The sequence below is a fragment of the Cannabis sativa genome, chromosome 3 (genome assembly GCF_029168945.1).
Source record: "Cannabis sativa cultivar Pink pepper isolate KNU-18-1 chromosome 3, ASM2916894v1, whole genome shotgun sequence".
Taxonomy (NCBI): domain Eukaryota; kingdom Viridiplantae; phylum Streptophyta; class Magnoliopsida; order Rosales; family Cannabaceae; genus Cannabis; species Cannabis sativa.
Genome location: NC_083603.1, coordinates 26,086,080 through 26,099,206, shown reverse-complemented (window position 1 = coordinate 26,099,206; position 13,127 = coordinate 26,086,080). Strand labels below are relative to the sequence as shown.

Here is a 13,127-nt window from a genome sequence, read left to right as displayed (position 1 = left end):
TTTTGCTTGAGTAGTCCCTTTGAATGTCCTGGGCTTTCACTTTTGGTCCTTTGTTTATCTAAAGTTAACAATTTTAATCATTAATGTTTTGTTTTGATAATTTAGTCCGATATTGTTTAACCACTTACTTTAATATTTTTCAACATTGTTAGAAATTTATGAAGTTCTCAAACATTTCAAATTTCTTTGCATAAGGTAAAATTTAAAATAATCGTCTTAAAAATTTAACGATAACTCATATCACCCCTGAATGTAATATTTATTTTAAAAAACAAAAAATATTAATATTTAGAAAAGAGACTCTTAATTTTCTCTCTCTATTACAATACTGTTAATTGATCTTTGCAACAAACCCACACTCTTTCTATTAGAATATTTCTCTGCAGCCAGCCTAGGCAATCGGAGGGCGACTCCACGGCGACCACACGGCAACCCCATGACGACCCCACGGCAAACCAACGGAGACCCCACAGTTCCCATTGCGAACCACGAACCTGGTGTATAGTTTTGAGTTGCGCCATCTGAGTTTGGCCTGTGATGCCCTTTTCTTAAATCAAATCCAACTGTGTTAGAATATAAAGTAATGAATTCTGCAGCCAATTCTAAACTATCAAATACATGACCGACCAAATCTTCAATTTTGAGAGCAAAGGGATTTATGAAAATACCAAACTTTGAAAAAAAGGGAGCTCAAATCTTTCAAAAATGCAAGTGCACCTCACGCCGATTCCTTGGCCAAATGTGTGACTCACCTACCTTTGTGCGCGTAGAAAGATTGAAAAGCAACTGTGGTCTCCAGCCACTACATGAAGATAATCTGCTATTTTTTTTTTTTTTTTGAATGGAGATAATTTGCTATTTATGTTTTATAAAGATATATATACTATTAAAATTTTTTGACTTGTGATTGGACAATTTTCTTCCCTATACGATGGGGTAAAAACTATTGATCCTACAGTAGAGTTTCCCTATATATAATATTATCATAATGATGATTGATTATGATATACACATGTATAAGCTAGTGACACATGTGACGTACGATAACATTTGTTTCGATATTATTAGTTAAGCAGAGTGTTGTATGGTAACTTTCTTAGTAACCCTCTCGATCGTTCGTACCTTATAAAGATCATTATCGACTAAGATACTGTAGCTAGCAAGCAACAGAGGAATTAATTGTAGTGATGAAAAGGTTGGAGTATTGTTGTGATGATGAGACTTCGCTCCATTAATTTTGGACGTGTGCAAATTATTTTAGTATTACTATATGCAATCGGTTTAGGCCTCCACTACTAAAGGCTCCCATTTTAAAATAAAAATAAAATAATTAGTAATAAAGTAAAACCATAATACCCACATTATTAAATGTATGTTATTTTAGTAGAAATTTGAGTTTTTTATTTCTTTAAAAAAAAAAAAAAAAAAAAGAGAGTTGACTGGGTCACCCGTTGACCCGAGTTGACCCAGCAACGCGAACCCGCGAGCCCGAAACTCGCGAACCCAAACCGTTTCATAGATCGGGTCCGGGTACAATTTTTTGAACCCGAAACCCAGTCAACTCGCCCGATGTTCAGCCCCAATTCAAATGATGACCTAGAACCTTTCCACCTTGATATTTTGAACTTGCAGTTTTCGAAAGGATTGCCCTCATGTTGCGTGTAATGTTCACATTTAAGAATATGATTAATAAAGGCAATTAGCGCTAATTATTGATATTTTTATAATTATTCATGAATTTATTTAGTTGTGGGTCTCATTATTAGAAGTGGGCATTAGAGTTATAATTTCTCAATTTCGGAAATTTTATTAAACTCTAGAGGTAATATTTGTATTATAGATGAAGTATGTAATTTTTATGATTTTTGCTCGACGATGACGGAAAATGCGATGGATGGCCATTAGGTTCACATAGGTAAGTCTAGAACCTTTTTCTTAGTGGGATAAATATTTGAGATCAATAGAATACCAGGTTTGAGCGGGGTTGTGGTTTTGGACTATTTTACCCCTAGGCTTATTTTGGCTTAAGTTTATGGGCCAAGGGCATTTTGGTCATTTTGTTATTGAGTTTTGGTGGCTGTGTTAGAGCTTGACACCTAGCCATTTAGTATGTGCTAAAGTAAGTGAGTTTAGGTGTATTATTCACTTAGAATTAATTAAGAAAAAATTAAGAAAATAAGAAAAGTTCAACCTTTTCTCTCTCTCTCTCTCTCTCTCTCTCTCTCTCTCTCTCTCTCTCTCTCTCTCTCTCTCTCTCTCTCTCTCTCTCTCTCTCTCTCTCTCTCTCTCTCTTTATGCTAGGCCACCCCAAACCAGAAGGAACCCAGCTGAATCTCTTCTTTTTACTGGAATTCAATAAGGTTCAAGGAGTAGCTAGTGAAGGTAAACCCTAGAAACTCTTAATTTGTGAATTCCTTAAGTTTTAGTTGGTTTTAGGCATATGATTTTTAATTATAGGGGCTGTTAGGGTTTGAATGAATTGTAGAACGATTTTTATGTTCAATTTGAGCTAGGTTTGAATTCTAGTTGCTGGTTTTAGGGTTTGGTATGGTGGATGCACAAGTTTGAGTTTGAAACTCATGCTTGGTTCATACATGGCATATGTTGATTCTGGATGTTTTTCTGGATTTTATTGCTTGGATTATATTATTTGAGGTCAATATAGGTGTTCTGGAAGTTTTGGTGAGGTTTGGGCACATTTTGATCAGGTTTTGGATTCCTTGGGAAAATTGGTGCAAACCGGTTAACCAATTCTAGGACAGTTTCCCAAGCAATCCATTTCATCAATTCGTGTTACTTTTAGAGCTTTGGTTAGGTGATTCCTTGTTACTTAGGGTATTGTGGTTTTAGTTGTCTATAATAGAGTCTTTAGTTGGAGGTTTGGAGTTATATGGTTATATGGCTATCAAACTCGATATGAGCAAAGTCTATGATCGAGTTGAATGGTCTTTTATTGAGACTCTTATGCTTCAGATGGGGTTCAGTAGAAGGGTGGTGGAGTTAATTATGTTTTGTGTCTCTACTATTACTTATAATGTCACTCATGCGGGACATACTATGGGTCCAATTTGTCTTGGAAGAGGTTTGCGACAAGGGGATCCGCTATCTTTGTACTTGTTCCTAATTTGTGCAGAGGGTTTCTCGACCCTGTTGAAGAAATATGAAAGGCATCAGTGGTTAACCAGGTGTAAAGTCGCTAGAGGTGCCCCAAGAGTTTCTCATATGCTTTTTGTGGATGATAATTATGTGTATTGTAAGGCCAATGGTATGGAGGCTCAAAGAGTGATGCAGTTTTTACAAATGTAATGCCCTGTCCAACAGGGACGCCACATGTGTTTTTTTTTTTTAATAAAATTCTTGTTTTATATACTATATAATTATACTAAAAGTGTGGGTAATTAAATTTTGATAATTAAAAATAGACGTATAAAACTGCTTTATGATAAAAAAAAAAAGTAATATTAACTACGGGATCCCCCTGTTTCAAAATATTTACAAACTAGTTTAATAGTGTTTTTACAACAAAAAACTTTGCATTCCCAAAATACATTCAAAATAGAGCATCCTGTTCACTGGGTCGTGCCACTGCAGCTAATATGTACATTGCTGATACGACCTTAAACTCATGGCTACTCAACCTTTGCTTTTCCCTTACCTGCACCATAAAGCACCCGTGAGTCACAAAGACTCAGCAAGAGAAGTGAATAAAATAATGACCAGCAATATTCAACAATTCAATCTCAAATTAACTTGCATACACATTTACATAATATTGTAAACACAACTCTGGTACTTTATAAAGTACCTATTTACCACTCATTAACCACGAGCTGAATATGTCACTATCGTTGCCCGATGAAGCAAACGATAAGTAAGAAACCTATACGCGGTTTCAAGAGTAATTACTCGTAACGGTAATAACCGTTCCTAACCATAGGTCATAACCTAGGCTCAACATACATCCAATCAGAATCTTGATAATAATCAAGGCTATATCATTCAACCGCTAACATTTAGCCACATATGGTGCTTACAACTTTTCTTACCTTAGTTCAGAACTCAAGCGTGCGGGCTGACCTGAGTGGAAAACAAATTGGGCGATCCCGGTCCTATGTCACGACAATTGAAACTCAATGAATACTTTAATCCAAAATTTTGAAATAAAACCCTAACTCAAAACCAAGCATAACCTAACTCCCAACAACTTCAAAATAGGTCAAGCATCCAATAAACAACCTAAAACAAATGATACACAACTCCCTGGGCCAAAAACTAAACTTGAAGAAAACCTGGAAATTTCCCCTATAGGGCAACCGATCGACCGGTTTTAATGCACCAGAACCAACCAATCGACCGGTTCTGGCAGACCAGATTTTCTTGGGTTCTCTCCTTCAAATTTGACCCAAAACACCTCCAAACCTAACTAAACTTTCCAAAACAGTATAATATCATAAATATAATATATCCAAGCTTCAAATTACAGTAGTTCAATCTCTAACTCAAAATCACATGTTCAAGTGAAAGAAACTTAATTCCTTTAGCTTCTTCTAACACAATACAATCCAAACAGCCATGAAATCAACTAAAACATGCATAAACAAACTTAATTCAACTTAGAAATCATGCTTAGATCTTATCTAAACCTACAGCCCTGAAAACTCATATAGAACTAACAAAACCTAGCTTAAAAACCTAAGAAATCACCAAGAACATAAGGAGGAAACTTACCTCAACATTCTAGGTTGACTTGGGGTTAGATTCAGCTTGAAATGAGGAAGAATAGCTGAAGAAATTTCCCCAAAGCTGGCTGGTTCTAGCTTGCTCGTGTTGGAAATTATTTTACCAGGATCTTAGATCTACTCACAAGTATGTTTATTAACATCCTAAATAAGAACTTTCTAAAATAATAAATTAAACACATATAAAGTTAAAGAAACCTTACATTGGGTGCAGCGGAATATAATGACTCCTTCCGTTCAGATATCTAGCCCTTGATTCCTTTCTGTAGCAGAGCATTATCAATATCTGAACCTGGATCTCTTTCTCTGAATCTTTGATGCTGAAACTCCTTCTGTTGAATGTCTTTCTTCACGATCTTCCTCACTATGATTGAGGTATCACTTGATGTGTGTGGGCACTACTCATACACTAAGGATTTCGAAATTCAAGAGGGAAGAGAAAGAAGAAGTGGCAGCTAAAGATAGGGAGAGAGAAAGCTCAGGTTTTTCTCTGAAGGAAAAATAGAAAATTTAAGTGTGTTTTTCCTGAAGCCTTCACTATCTATTTATAGCATTCCACTAAGGTTAGGCTTGAATTATTTGGCATTAAAATAATGAAAATATCAGTTTAAATTTCCTAAAAAAGTGGCTGGCCCTATACTAGTGGATTTGGGCCTCACTTTTTGCCATTTTGCAGTTTTATCTTTTCTGCATCTGATTTTCTCAAAAACGCCAATTTTCTAATTCAACCATTTAAATGCCAATTCTAACTATTTAATAACTATAAATAATTATTAAATAATATTGCCATTTATCATATTTATTAATTGAACCATACAAAGTATCATAATTAACAAATATGCCCCTAAAACTCTTTCTTTACAATTTCGCCCTTACTTAATGAAAAATTCACAAAAAGACATAGTCTAATTTGAGAATTATAATTGATTAATCAAAACCAATTACATGAGTCTTACAAGCAATATTATCTCAACTAGTGGGGGGACCATGGATCTATATAACCAAGCTTCCAATAAGTAGATCAAGAATTTAGCACGAAAATTCACTAACTTATTAATTCTTCGTTGAATCCACGCATAGAACTTAGAATTGCACTCTCAGTATATAGAATGCTCTATATGTTCCACCATATAGACACATCATTAGTTATCCATTGTTATAATCCTAACGTGATTAATGATCCTCTATATGAATGATCTACACTGTAAAGGGATTAAATTACCGTTACACCCTACAATGTATTTATTCCTTAAAACACTTGACCCCGTATAAATGATATTTCAGCTTATGTGAAATGAGTACTCCACCATTTATGTTCGTTTGGTCAAGCTCGAAGGAGATCATCCTTTGCTTACTATTCGCCAGATAGAAGCTATAGATTCCATGTTTATGATAGCGCTCCCACTCAATTGCACTACCGTGTTCCCAAAATGTACGTATCACCCTGACCTAAAAGTAGGCTTAACTAACAAATCAAAGAACACGAACAGTCTTTCAAGATTGAGCCTAATCATAACAGGATTAAGAACATTTGATCTAGGATAAACTAGGCGATATTGACTTGAATAGATATTACGGTAAGTTTAATAAATCTAAGTCAAAGTTCAATATCGGTCCCTTCCGATGCATACTCCATGCATCCAACCTGAGCTTTACTTTAACCAATGCCCTGGAAAGAACATAGCTCTTCTCCAAATGCAAGTAAACTCTGTTGTAGATTATCATATCAGTAAAACCCTATGTCTGATAAATCTAGGAAACTTTATTCACATAGTCATGTTTACTTTCCAATGTGTTGACGGCACAATAAACAGGATCAAGTATGTGAAAAGGGTTTCAGATGAATCTATACATTATGTACATATAATCATGAAATAAATCATGTGAACCATGCAACATTAAATGTTATTTCTGATCTATATTAATAAGTAAATCTGATTACATTGAAATAGTTTTATTTAGGGCATAAAACCCAACAACTCGAAGGAAGAAGAGAAGGAGAAGCTTGGTTTTATTACTTGCTTTGTAAGTTATCCCATTAAATAGTTTCCTTTTGCCTTCTTTTCTTTTTTTTTTTTTAAAAAAAAAATAATGGTCATCCCTAGAAAAAGTCAAAAGGGCAAAATTCATAATTACCAAAAGACTAATCTACCCCTCCAAAACTTTTACAATAACCTAGATTTTGGTAATTTTACTAATCCATTAAACCGACATTCTAAAATAATTCTAACCTAGTCCGGAATATCCTCAAAATAATTCTCCCATTAATGTCATGACATTTCTAACCACATTGCAAAATTCCACAGTCATCGGGCCCAAAAAAAATATTTTTATTTCAGAAATGGTATCCTCGATACCCACATATCCCAATATAATCTCCGTAATTAATAAATTACGCTTAATATAATCATTTAATAAATCTTCGCTAATTACCCTAAGTAAGATTATAATCTTACTTCATTACCAAAATAATTACATATATAATAAAATATGTCTATTTAAAATCATTTTATTTTTCAGAATATTACAACAAAGCTATGAATTGGCGTCTGGTCAAAAGGTAAATTTTGACAAGTCTTCAGTCTTTTTCAGCAAGAACACTGGTGAGGAGGCTCAGAATCATGTATGTGCAAATATGGGATTGGTAGAGGCTAATGAAGATAGCTTATACTTGGGCTTTCCTTGCATTATGGGGAGGAAAATAATGCAATTCTTGGTTTCTTAAAAGAAAAAATGAGGAAACGAATCTTTAGTTGGGAAACTAAATTTTTGTCAAAATATGGTAAAGAAGTGTTGTTAAAGTCAGTTGCTCAAGCTTTACCAAGTTATGCTATGAGTGTGTTCCTTTTGACTAAGGAAATCTGTGCAAGTCTCGAAGGAATGCTGACAAAGTTTTGGTGGAAGGCCCAATCCAAGTCTACAAGTAAGGGTGTTAGTTGGTTTAGTTGGAGGCGCCTTTGTCAACATAAGCATGTTGGTGGGTTAGGATTTCGTGATGTTCGTGATTATAATCTTTCGTTTTTAGGAAAACAAGGTTGGCGATTACTCATTAAGAAAGGTTCGCTGGTGGAAAGGATTTATAAAGCTTGGTATTACCCAAATGGTTCTTTTTTACAGGCTGAGCTAAGACAGAATCCAAGCTTTATTTGGCAGAGTATATGGGAAGCCCAATCTTTGGTTTAAAATGGTGCTAGGCGGTCAATTGGCAGTGGCTCATCTGTCAGTGTTCTTCTTGACCCGTGGCTGCTAAATGATAGTAACCCATTTATCATTTCAAATCATCATGGCCTTGTAGACAAGAATGTGTCTAATTTGATGCTTGTGGGTGAGAGATCTTAGGACTTGAACTACTAGATGACATGTTTGTGGAGAGGGACAAAAACTTGATTTTGAGCATTCAGTTAAGTAGTTCAACAAATAATGATTCTTGGTATTGGAACATGGAGTATGCAGACTTATATACTGTCAAGAGCGGATACAAGTATCTTCAATCTACTACTGGTAATTGGTTGCATTTGCAAGAAGATAGTTGCTGGAAAAAGTTGTGGAAGCTTGAAGTCCCACCAAAGGTTCACCACTTTTTATGGAGGGCATGTACAGGGTATCTCCCAACATGGGGTACAACTTAATTCAAAACATGTCTATGTTGATTTATTCTGTTCTTTTTGTAATGCTAAGTATGAGACAATTTCCCATAAGCTTCTTGGTTGTGAATTCGCACGGTCTTGCTGTTATTTATCAGCTGTTGCACTAAATTCTGGTTTAAACTAGGATTTTAGCAGCTGGTTTTTTTCTGTATTAGATAGGAATCGTGATGATGTTACATTAGATGCAGCAATGGTTAGTTGGAGTATTTGAAAGACCCGAAATGAGGTACTATGGCAGCAAAAATCGTGTTCAGCTTCTAGTGTGGTGAAGTCGGCTCGGTCAGTCCTTGGCCAATGGAGTATTGCTAGTTAGCAATCGTCAGGATCTCTCTTTGCAATTGGCGTCTCCTCTAATAGCAATCACTGGCGTAAACCTGAAAGATTTACGGTCAAGGTGAATGTTGACAGTGCTATATTTGAAGCTCATTAAAGGTTTGGGTTTGGTTGTGTGGCTCGGGATTCAAATGGGAGCTTAATTGAAGCTATTTCAACAAGTAGAAGTGGGATTGTACTTCTTGAAATTGCTGAAGTAATAAGAATAAAAGAGGCGTTGAGTTGGGTTAAAAATAAAGGTTGGGAAGATGCTGTTATCGAGTCGGATGCGTTGATTATAGTTCAGACAATAAATAGTTTCGTTCATATGCCATCACAGTTTGGATTGTTGGTGGAAGATTGTCGTTTGATTTTATCAACTCTAAAGAATGTTTTAGTTTCTTTTGTTTATTGATCTGCTAATAAGGCCGCCCATTGTGTTGCTAGGGGGTCTTATTTTACGTCAGATTGTATTTTCAATGAGCTGGATGCTCCTCCTATTTTGCAAAATATTGTAATGGATGAGACCTTCTTTAATGCATGATCATCCTTTGTTCAACAAAAAAAAAAATTATGTAGATATTTTATATAAGGAAATTTAAAATATTATAAATATTTTTAACTTTATTATTATTTATTTTATATTTTAAATTGAAATAGTTGTAATAAAGAATTGATTATTTTTCGTTTTAATTTTGGTAAACAGATTCACACACACACACACACACCATATTTTTCATAAAGTTTGGGAATAAAAAAACTTTATATCAAATTTACGAATCTAACCTAAATATAGAGACACATAAATTAAATTATGTGAGTTTTGGTTAAGAATATAATAAATTACAATATATGTATTATCAGATACAAACCTAATTTAAAAAAATTTAAAATTTTAAAAAATACGTTTATATAATCACATTTAAATGATACTAATGTAGCAGTAGCCAATTTTTTTTTTTTAAAGATCAAAATCTCAAACTCTATTTTAAAAATTAAAAGAAAAATACATTACTTAATTCAAAATATTAAACATTTATGTATTGCACTTAATACCACCTAATTGAACTCAATTAAAAAAAACTAATTATACGTTGCACTTAACATCAACCTAATATATATATTTAACAAAGCTATTAAATTAGCTAACTGAGTGATTATATTATTTCGTGCAATGTATATGATGTGTTAGAAACGGATAGTTTGGTGTGTGTCCAAGTAGTCCAAAATAATATTTTTATGTCTTCACAGTTTGGTCTTATTGTTCAAGATGTTAAGAATTTACTTTTGGCTTTATCATTTGTTGAGTTATGTTTTGTTAAACATCTGCAAACAAGTTGGCTCATTGCTTGGCAAAAGACTTTTGTTTCTCTATAGATTGTGTGCTTCTGTTGGAAGATTGTTTCTTTGAAGTACGTTCTATTAGTTTGAACGAATTTAATAATTAAATAATCTCCTGACTTATTAAAAAAAAATAAATAAATAAAACCCAAATGAATAATTGGTTGGTAGAATTTATGTTCTTGTATTATGATGACGGATGTACTTTTTTAACTTCTTACCAATAAATTTTTGAGAAAAAAATAAAAATTTCTACTAATGGATAAATTGGACAAAGTTATGAAATTGCTTAAAGAATATAATTAGCAAATTATGTGGTTTACAAAATAAAAAAAAAAAATTGCAATACCTTCAACTAAAAGGCCAATAAATTACCAACCCGATTATCAAATAAAAAAAAAGCCAATAAATCACTAGGTTTACAAATTACACCAATCAATAATTATCAAATAAAAATTAAATAATAACAACCCCATTATTTGAACATGAATAAAAAAAATAGTATAGCCAAATATGCCTAATACAGCTCTATAGGAGGCGTTTGGTTGGGAAGAATTAAATATAGGAATAGGAATGAGAATGAGAATGAGAATAGCAATGGAATGGAATAAAATTTAAAATGGATAAAAAAAATTGATAAAAAAATAATTAAATTTTTTTTCTTGTTACAGCGGAATGGTCATTCCTTTCTTTTTAAAATGGAATAGCCACCAAAATGGTGGAAAGAGCATTCTATTGGAATGCCATTCCAATACTTTAAAATGCAACCAAACAAAAGAATAGAATGAAAATTATTTCCTTTCTATTCCATTCCATTTCATTACCTCCAACCAAACGCCACCTAATTATAAAGAATCGATTCATTAAACTTGAGATCAATAATAATTTAAGAATCTCAAACCTGTATATAGAGAGTAGTAACTATGAGCCAAAAAAAAATATGTAAATCCTAAACCAATTAAATTTACACATTTTTTCTTAACTAAATTGACACTTATTTAATCCATATAAATCAATATTTCGAATCAATCAACCATTTGATGATCATTGGGCATCTTTCATGGGAGCAAATGGTGAAAATTATAAATCTAGCAACCAAATTGTTACAATATAATGATCAAAGGACTAAATGTGCAAATTATTATTAGAAAAAGAAAAGGAAAAAAAAATAAGAAAGAAAGTAAGTTTATTGGAAATAGCTAATTAGTTATAGTGGGTACACCTACTTGGGCCGCCACGCAAAGAGATAACGTATGTATGTGGTTGTGTGGTAGACTTGGTCACGATAACAATGTTATTGTTTATCCCTTAAAAAAAAAAAAAAGAAAAGAAAAAGAAATACCACCAATTATTAGATTTTATTTGATCTGATTTTAAAATTTGTTTAACTTGGTAGATGGTCAACCACAAATTTTTTTTTTGGTTTGGGGTAACAGTAGTTACGAAAGAAGGAAAATATATTATAAAATAGACTTCTTACCGAGGCATCTTTCCGGTTTTTGTTTTTAAGTAATAAATAGAGCCTTTACAAATATTAATAATAATTAAAATGAGCTCATTTATTCTATTTTTATAAATATATTATCAAAATTTTAATTGTACATTATAATTTTATATTACACTATATAATATATATTTTTTTATATTTTTCTTTACATCATTTAAATATTATATATAAAAAATATTTTATTGATGAAACTAAATAATAGAAATAAAAACAAAAATAAAAGTAATAAAAAAAAAGTTTTTTTTTATTTTTTTATTTTTACACTTCAAAACAGCTTTTTTTTTTTTTTTTGTATTTTTACGGAATTCTATATAGAAACTCCTATTGCAACTAGTGCTCCAACTTATATTGCAACAAAAAATAGTACAAAACCCCATATTGTAACTAGCGCTGCAACTACTTTAGAAACCTAAACTGTAAATTTGAAAAAAAAAATTAAAAAAATAGTATATGAGGTAATTCTCCTAAAAAAAATTAGTGGAAGAGAGAATAGAAGAAGAGAAATAAAAAAATATAAAAATAATAAATATAGATTCCTAAAATTATTGTATCTTGCACTAGATTTATAAAAAATGGTAGAAAATTTAGAGGAGCAATAGTTTAGATAGCATTGACAAAGTAAATTTGGATATGGCACACAAATACAAATATGATATGAATTTTATAGATTAAGGTCAGAAAAATTAGTTGCAGATCGAAAAAAAGGTAAATACTACTTGACACAATATAAAAACGGGTCAAACACGACACGACTCGCTTAATACAAATTTGACATAATTTTTTTTAAAAAATAAAATAAAAATAATTTTTAATAGAAATATTAACAGCAAAACCACCTAAATATTATTTTTTAAAAAAAAACTTAACCACAAAAATCAATATTTTGACGGCAAAACTTATTAAACCCCCATTCTGTTTTGCTCTTTACACCTCCGTCTAAAAAGTTCAATTAAATGTCATAGTGGACTGTCTGTACACATGGCAAATTTTCATTAGTCCATGTAACAATAATTATTAAAATATTATAAAAAGTAATTAAAAATATTTTAAATTATTTTTTGAAATTAAACTCCAAAATCAGAATTTTTTTTTTTTTTCCTTTTATTTTTTTTCTTTTCTTCTTCCTTTTTCTTATCCTGAAACACTAACTCTATTACCACCTCCACCTCCATCACCACTGCCACTACCCACCACCAAATCAGTAAAGAAAATAAAAAAAATATAATAATAATAACCATCACCACCACAACCATACTACAATACCACTAAAAACAACTACCACAACCACACCACTTTCACTATCACCACTAACATCGCCATATCACTGTTGCTACCACCATTACTGTTACATTTTTAAGATAAAAAAATCAACACCTAAAGCCAAAATCAAAGAAACCCAAAAAACAATGACAAATTAGATCCAACAAAATAAATGAGAAACAGATATAGATCTACATGGATCGTTGGCAGATATCAGATTTAACACTATCATCCTCTTCACCTTCTCTTTCGCGATGACGATGTAGTTGTCCCCATCTTTGGTGGAGGTTCCGTTTAAAGTCGCCAACAATTAGTCATTGA

The 13,127-nt window shown here is 32.3% G+C and overlaps 2 protein-coding genes across 2 annotated transcripts; both read left to right on the top strand.

Annotated features, from left to right (window-relative positions):
• Positions 1–2,898: 2,898 nt before the first annotated feature.
• LOC115710703 (uncharacterized) lies at positions 2,899–3,306 on the top strand. Its single transcript, XM_030639054.1, has one exon. The coding sequence runs from the start codon at positions 2,899–2,901 to the stop codon at positions 3,304–3,306; it is 408 nt and encodes a 135-aa protein (XP_030494914.1).
• A 4,166-nt stretch (positions 3,307–7,472) lies between these two features.
• LOC115710704 (uncharacterized) lies at positions 7,473–8,510 on the top strand. Its single transcript, XM_030639055.1, has 3 exons — positions 7,473–7,773; positions 8,079–8,308; positions 8,418–8,510. The coding sequence occupies exons 1-3, from the start codon at positions 7,473–7,475 to the stop codon at positions 8,508–8,510; spliced, it is 624 nt and encodes a 207-aa protein (XP_030494915.1).
• Positions 8,511–13,127: the final 4,617 nt, after the last annotated feature.

Coding starts and splice junctions, on each gene's coding strand:
- LOC115710703 (XM_030639054.1), top strand. CDS start 2,899: ATGGCTATCAAACTCGATATGAGCAAAGTCTATGATCGAGTTGAATGG.
- LOC115710704 (XM_030639055.1), top strand. CDS start 7,473: ATGAGGAAACGAATCTTTAGTTGGGAAACTAAATTTTTGTCAAAATAT. Junction 7,774..8,078: donor TTCGTTTTTAGGAAAACAAG/GTTGGCGATTAC, acceptor GAGAGATCTTAG/GACTTGAACTACTAGATGAC. Junction 8,309..8,417: donor AGCTTGAAGTCCCACCAAAG/GTTCACCACTTT, acceptor TGTAATGCTAAG/TATGAGACAATTTCCCATAA.